The sequence below is a fragment of the Cephus cinctus genome, unplaced genomic scaffold (genome assembly GCF_000341935.2).
Source record: "Cephus cinctus unplaced genomic scaffold, Ccin1 Ccin1_contig_4043619, whole genome shotgun sequence".
Lineage (NCBI taxonomy): Eukaryota > Metazoa > Arthropoda > Insecta > Hymenoptera > Cephidae > Cephus > Cephus cinctus.
The window spans coordinates 1-6396 of NW_014332743.1; the positions used below are offsets into that span (position 1 = coordinate 1).

General features: G+C 39.7%; 3 protein-coding genes across 5 annotated transcripts; 2 read left to right on the plus strand and 1 right to left on the minus strand.

Moving 5' to 3' along the window:
- Window positions 1-160: 160 nt before the first annotated feature.
- Window positions 161-2924, plus strand: LOC107263143 (lipoyltransferase 1, mitochondrial). Its single transcript, XM_015730087.2, has 4 exons — window positions 161-1403; window positions 1586-1693; window positions 1815-2031; window positions 2148-2924. Exons 1-4 carry the CDS (start codon window positions 909-911, stop codon window positions 2495-2497), a joined length of 1170 nt encoding a protein of 389 aa, XP_015585573.1. The 5' UTR covers window positions 161-908; the 3' UTR covers window positions 2498-2924.
- LOC107263221 lies at window positions 2676-4141 on the minus strand. 3 transcript variants are annotated; one of them, XM_025080282.1, is made up of 3 exons: window positions 4002-4141; window positions 3751-3911; window positions 2676-3643 (listed from the first exon to the last, which is right to left on the minus strand). In XM_025080282.1, the coding sequence occupies exons 2-3, from the start codon at window positions 3900-3902 to the stop codon at window positions 3037-3039; spliced, it is 759 nt and encodes a 252-aa protein (XP_024936050.1). In that variant the 5' UTR covers window positions 3903-3911; window positions 4002-4141; the 3' UTR covers window positions 2676-3036. The 3 variants fall into 3 exon arrangements, with proteins under 3 accessions (XP_024936050.1, XP_024936082.1, XP_015585690.1); XM_025080314.1 differs by lacking the exon at window positions 4002-4141 and having other exon boundaries at window positions 2676-2978; window positions 3013-3643; window positions 3751-3978; XM_015730204.2 differs by lacking the exon at window positions 4002-4141 and having other exon boundaries at window positions 3751-3977.
- Window positions 4142-4286: 145 nt separating this feature from the next.
- Window positions 4287-6386, plus strand: LOC112493679. The gene has a single exon (XM_025080152.1). It carries the CDS (start codon window positions 4308-4310, stop codon window positions 6321-6323), a length of 2016 nt encoding a protein of 671 aa, XP_024935920.1. The 5' UTR covers window positions 4287-4307; the 3' UTR covers window positions 6324-6386.
- Window positions 6387-6396: the final 10 nt, after the last annotated feature.

Sequence of the window (6396 nt, forward strand, 5' to 3'; positions counted from 1 at the left end):
AAAAAAAAAAAAATTCAAAAGAACAGGGAACAATCCAGTCGCAAATGTTTTTAGAATTAAAAAAAATGAATCTACGAAGGATCCACCTATCACCTGCTTGGGATGAAATGTTGAAAAGAGTGGAGGCAAATAGGAGGAGTACGTGCGTAAATAGGTGAAAGAGAAATAATTGTTATCTCATGGCCTTATTAATCTCTCCTACGAGCTGACAGCAATGAATCTGGCAACCATTGGCTTTCTTTACTAGCGACCAACCACCCTCCAGGAACATCATCAGCCTGGTGTACTTTGTGCTCCGAACTCAGATAACCTTTATTACTCGTCCCCTCACCGCTCGATGGAATAAAATCGCTTAACAGAAAGAGAGTCGACTCATTATCGTTTTACGAGGCGTCGCGTGAAGTTCTCGCCTTGGAGTCTCGTTACAGTCGTGCATTGGAGCTTGGACGCTCAACAGTCAGATAAAGTTGGAAGAGAGAAAAAATTGTGGTACAAAAACGAGCAACAGCAGCTGAGAAAAGCCCGCTAATCATAGAACCTGTGAAAATTCATTTCCTGAAACTGACAGCACACGAAGGAATGCAAAAGGACTGCCGAGATTGTCTGGGTATCCGGTACCGCATCAACTCGCTGGACCAGACCTGGAAGTGGTTGCACCAAACTATTGCCCTTCACGACTATCTTATTTCCATCACAGCCAGCCAATCGGACGTCTCCTCTTGTGACAGCTGTTAAAATTGGACAAAAGACTGACTTCATTGAAACCTCTCACGCATCTAACCTAACCTGACTTCTAACCTAATTCCTAATTCGAAGACTGAGGAAAGAAAAACGTATCGTCGGCATCACCTGTCTGTTCCTAATTCACTACACTGTCACGCCCTTCTTTTCTTAACATCTCCGTAACAATGGCGCTGATAAGAAACGTGCAAAAAGTGCCCACTTGCTGGTCTATTATCAATCGATTCGTTTCCAACGAACCAATATCCAAGGTACCGGACGACGCTATTCGCAAGTCTGTCTTCATATCCCAGTCAACTGATATCTACCGTAATTTGGCACTCGAGGACTGGTTCTACAAAAACTCTGATCTCAAGAATCACCACATTTTATTGCTTTGGAGAAATGATCCGTGCGTCGTTATTGGTCGCCATCAGAATCCTTGGCTGGAGGCGAACGTGACAGCAGCAGAAGCCAACTCCGTTGCTGTAGCCAGAAGAAATAGCGGCGGCGGTACTGTGTACCACGATGCTGGAAATTTGAATTTATCCTTTTTCACGCCAAAGGAAAGATACAACAGACGTTATAATCTGGATATAATTACGAGAGCTCTGTACCGCGAATGGGGACTGAAGGCACACGTTAATGAACGGGAGGATATTGTTGTCCATGGCAATTTTAAGGTATCTCATATAAATTCAACGTAACTCAGATAAGATTAGATTGCCGTTGCTATACGCAATGGAAATTAATTATACAAGCACCTTTGCCATTACAATTGGAAATTAGTGCAATGGATATTTTGTATTGTAAAAATGCCACGATGAGGAATTTTAATATCGTGTCTGATACGCTTATTGAATAGATATCCGGGACTGCTGCAAAACTGGGTCGTCCAAATGCATATCACCATTGTACTCTTTTGGTCGGAGTTAATAAATTTGCATTGAGTACGACTTTAGAAAAAAAGGAGGTAATTTCAAGTCTAGATTTGGTGACGTGATGAACGTTCCATTCTGATATTTGTAACGTTTCTTAATCTTATCGCTTACGAAAATATCTACTGATATCGCTGCGTTCTTAATTTTTCACAGAGCGGAATTGGATTCACGAACGCGACTGAATCGGTACGATCACCGATTAAAAATCTTACAGAGGTGAACTCCCATATCAGTACTGATAAATTATTGACTGCTGTTGGCTGGGAATATTTGCGTACTAAAGCATTGACGATTGAGGATGGAGGATATGGACTTATTCAATGTCAAAAAGGTTTTCAGATGATAAATCCAACCGAGGACTGGTTTCCAAGTAGGAACCTAAGATAATTATTATATTCAAGTTATATTCTTATTTACCATTTTTAAAATTAAACATATACGTTTAGAATTTTGAAATTCTATAATGCGATTGTTGTATGATTTCAGGCATTGATAAACTGACCGAAGAATTTCGTTCCTGGGATTGGACGTATGGAAGAACTCCGAAATTCTCTGTGGTGCGTATTCTTCAGATGCCATCGCGCTCAGGTGAAGTTCATCAACTGAATTTGACTTTGGAAGTCTGCAACGGCATTGTCCAACAAGTTAAGCTGAGTCTGCCTTCGGGACTCGTGCCAAAAGATTTTGATAAGGACGCGAGCGTCGTAACGAACCTACAAGGTACTCGTTATACACCAGAAGTAGCTGAACAGGTGGTTGCTGCTTTGGGCTGTAAGGCCATTATCCCAAAGCTCAATCAAAACGTCGACAAGAGTAACGTGGCAGCGAACCAATAAATGTTATGATGGCCACTCTGATCTTTTGTAAAACGAATAGTTTTTCAATTGACCGATAAAAGATGAGACGAACGTTTGTGTGTTCATAAATAACATTGACTTGTGTCAAGTATGATATTAACAATGTCGTAGAATAGAATTTAACAATCTTAAGTATAAATAATGATTGTTACACCAATGCAAAGTCAGTCTGGCTTATTTAATTCCTAATATAGTGCGTGTACTCTTTAGGACTAGAAATACTGTAATATAGTATAAGTATATTTAAAATGGCATAATCCTATGTAAAATGTACATATATGCCAAACGAATGATGTTGATAGAACATCACGTACATAGAATTTTAATTGTCTTTAAAATTAAAATAATTATAAAATGAAATAAGCCATCATCACAGTAAGAAGTATTAAAGTTTCCCCTATAAGAATAAGTGTTGCTTTCATTTCCGAAAGTCTCAAAATCGATATCATTCGAAAACTTAGAGATCATTATAAACGGCATAATGTAATTGACCATTTTTTCTCTTATATGTACAGTAATCAAAATCGTTGTGCCCGGATGTTGGCTATGTTGCTTCTGGAAATAGTGGCGGTTGATGCACTCGGATATAAACTCGAATGCAACATCACTTCTCTATAAGGTGGTGGCGGAGTTCCGGGACACGAAGGAGTGTCAGTTCCATGTTGCCAATTTTCCAGCAACGATACTCGTTGCGATATCTCATCATGGGTTTCTCTACCATGACGCCTTCGTATATTCGGCAAAGTACATAAAATTGATCTTGAAATTGACGCACACGTGTAAGTCAAAACCATACTAATTATCGAACCAATCAAAAGTCCAGATACGAATATCCAATATGGAGATATCTTTTTGAGTCTCGTAGTCAACATGTCGGGTGGATCAGTTACTGTCTCCTCGTTTGAATCGGGACACTCGATTCGGCTCGGAGAATCGGTTATCCAGAAATAAGAATCGTTATAATTATTAATATCATCGGGTTTATCTTGATTTTGAACAATGGAAATCATCTTCTCAAATTTTCGTGGTTGTATATATTTCTGACAAACGTCATCCAATGCAATTTGACGTATCTTCGTATATGCCTGCAAATCCTGCATGAGTTTATCGCAGACCCAAGGATTACTGAAAGGACGTAAAGTACACATGCACTGTTACAATTCTGTAAACTTTAAATATCATTAGTATGCCTGAAATACGTTTTTTTTCAGTAATTGATAGAAATAACTCACCCATGTAAGGTTAAATTTCGCAAAAATATCAATGGCTTCAAGATTCGAATGTCCAAGTGTATTATTAGATTTTTTGAAAGATCCAGGCTACGTAGACCACGAAGGCCGCTGAAAGTTCTTAGGGGAATATGACCAATTTGACATTTGCTCATGCTCAGGTTCTAGAATAGAAAAACATTTCATCGAACAATCGAAACGTCATTCAATTTATTCGCGGAGTGATCTACTTTGTTTATTCATTTCTTTCTCACAATTTACTATGTAAAGACTTCCCATGCTTATATTGCGAAGACATATAGACATAGACAAATGGATTAATCCATTTGATAATTGACTTTCTTTTCATTTCCCATAAGTTACACGATGTACGTTCATTCGTTTCTCTTGCCATTATTTTTCTAACCGCTGAAAGGCAACGTAATCATACCACCGGTTTATGGAAAGAGACATTCAGTCCCTCAAGAAATTCCATCGAGTCAAGTTCGTGTTAAGTTAATAATCAATCAAAAAATGCAAAAAATAAGAAACGACCGACATAAATATATTAAATAATAACAATGTCTCCGGTGACACTAATTGCAAGTGCAATTCTGTGCGAATTAATTGTGGCGTCAGGCACGATGTTGAATATTCATGAAACCAAAATTCCAAAAATATCTGCACTGCATCAAAAGGCTCTTGAAATTTTGAAAGTGACTAGTAAGAACTCTCTCAAGACCGTCCAAGTTATGTCCATGGATTCGTCAGCTTCTGAATTTCCTTTGGCCGCACTAACCTCACTGACGTTAGGTCAGCCAGTGTCGATTGTCCTAACTCGCAATATTACCGACAGAGTCGATCTTTCCATCGTCCAAGTGACGTTTCGCCGTGATCACGTGGTTAACGCAATTTCGTCATTGACTCCCTTTATCAATGAAAATGAAAAGGTGATAATACTCGTTAGGGTCAATAGCACGATTAAGGAAACAATGATAGAATCTTGGTTGGACACGACTTTTTCAGTTTTATGGGTAGCTCTCATTCGTGACGTTGCTATCGTAGTAGAAATCAAAGACTCAAATGCCTCGAGCGCCAGAAAAAAGTTAAGAACACCAGAGACTCTTGAAAACAAAATACGAGACAGTGATTACAAGAATTTTACAGGAAATGCTGAAAATTTGGATGGTCCCTGGAAAGTCGAAGTAAATGATAATGGATCGACAGAAGTATCGTGGCAGGACTCTACATCTGAAGAACATAATTCCACTATACTGGTATACAGTTACCAACCGTACATGACGAAGGCTCTGCAAAAAATCCCTAAACCAAAACTGAAGACCCTGTTCGATGTAAAAGTGGAGAACATGGCTGGTCAAGATTTACGTGTTGGGGGTCGCGTCATGGATTTGATTTTTTATGACGATGACGAAGAATATGACTCTCCCTCGAGAAGTTTGTCCCCGTTGATTGGTATTTTGGCTGAGAAACTTAATGCCACCATAAAGCATCTGTACACACAGAATTCTGACACCATAATCCGCAATGGCACTTTAAACACACTGTATCGTCACTTGATGAACGGTGAGCTGGACTTGACCGTGTCAGCCGCATTTATGTATCCTGAATTGAGTGGCATGTTCAGTATGACCTATCCAAGAAAAAGAGTTGATCTGCGTTTCGTTCTGCCTAGATACTTGTACGAAGATGTGACATACAGGAACGTGTTGGGTGGGAAAGTTAGTAAATTTCTCCTGCTGATGATCATCACCTTAATCATGACCCTGACCTTCATCCTGACTACAAAAAAGATCCTGCGACTCCAGATAGAGGTGGACTTTTTGACCAGTCTGATAAAGACCATCTTCAATCAGAGTACGGAATTGTCTTACACTGCAAAGTCGACCACCCTGAGGGTCGCCTTGGGCTCCTGGATACTATACACGAGTCTATTCTCTCTGCGCTTGCAGACTATGGTCACCTCTAGAATCATAAAGCCTTACGGTCAACAGACCATTGACACTTTGGCAGATTTGCGTGACAGTGACATCAGGATTGTCATAAGGGAAGATCATTTGGAATACGTAATGACTCATGCCGAGGAAGAAATAAGAAATATTGTCTCGGAGAAATCTCTGAAGACTAGTAATCGCACGATTTTCGCAACACCTGATTCTCGCTTGGGTTACATGTTGCCTAACCAGTTGGCGTATTACGCAATGTCAATGTCGTTCCGTGACTTTAAGGGTCGATCGATTTTCAAAATTCTTCGCGAAGCAATGTTACCAAATTTCGAAACGTACTACCTACGAAAAGGTTCGCCCTTTCTTCGGCAATTCGACAAAATTCTCTCTAGCCTCGCCGAGTTTGGGATTTTGCGCTATTGGGACGACAACAGCGATTACAGAATGTTACTTAAGGTCGTCATACCCAAAAGTTCAAAAGATATCTGCTCCAGATGTGTGAAGCTGGGCAATTTAAAGTCAGTCTTTTTTTTCTTAACGATAGGATTAGTCACAGCGTTAATTGCATTCATTTATGAAGTTGCCACTGGCACTAGTTCTAACTCCAGGCGTGGCAACTGTTTTTTATTCTAATATCGAACGAATCCGACCTATCAAATCGGAATCCCTTCACCAATTAATAAATTGGGAGACTCACCGGAGCTGG

What these genes read in the sequence shown, in the direction of transcription:
- LOC107263143 (XM_015730087.2), top strand. Translation starts at nt 909, where the DNA reads ATGGCGCTGATAAGAAACGTGCAAAAAGTGCCCACTTGCTGGTCTATT. An exon ending in TTGTCCATGGCAATTTTAAG is followed by an intron (nt 1,404 to 1,585) that starts GTATCTCATATA and finishes CTTATTGAATAG; the next exon opens with ATATCCGGGACTGCTGCAAA. An exon ending in CGACTTTAGAAAAAAAGGAG is followed by an intron (nt 1,694 to 1,814) that starts GTAATTTCAAGT and finishes AATTTTTCACAG; the next exon opens with AGCGGAATTGGATTCACGAA.
- LOC107263221 (XM_025080282.1), bottom strand. Translation starts at nt 3,902, where the DNA reads ATGAGCAAATGTCAAATTGGTCATATTCCCCTAAGAACTTTCAGCGGC. An exon ending in CGAAATTTAACCTTACATGG is followed by an intron (nt 3,644 to 3,750) that starts GTGAGTTATTTC and finishes ACGTCCTTTCAG; the next exon opens with TAATCCTTGGGTCTGCGATA.
- LOC112493679 (XM_025080152.1), top strand. Translation starts at nt 4,308, where the DNA reads ATGTCTCCGGTGACACTAATTGCAAGTGCAATTCTGTGCGAATTAATT.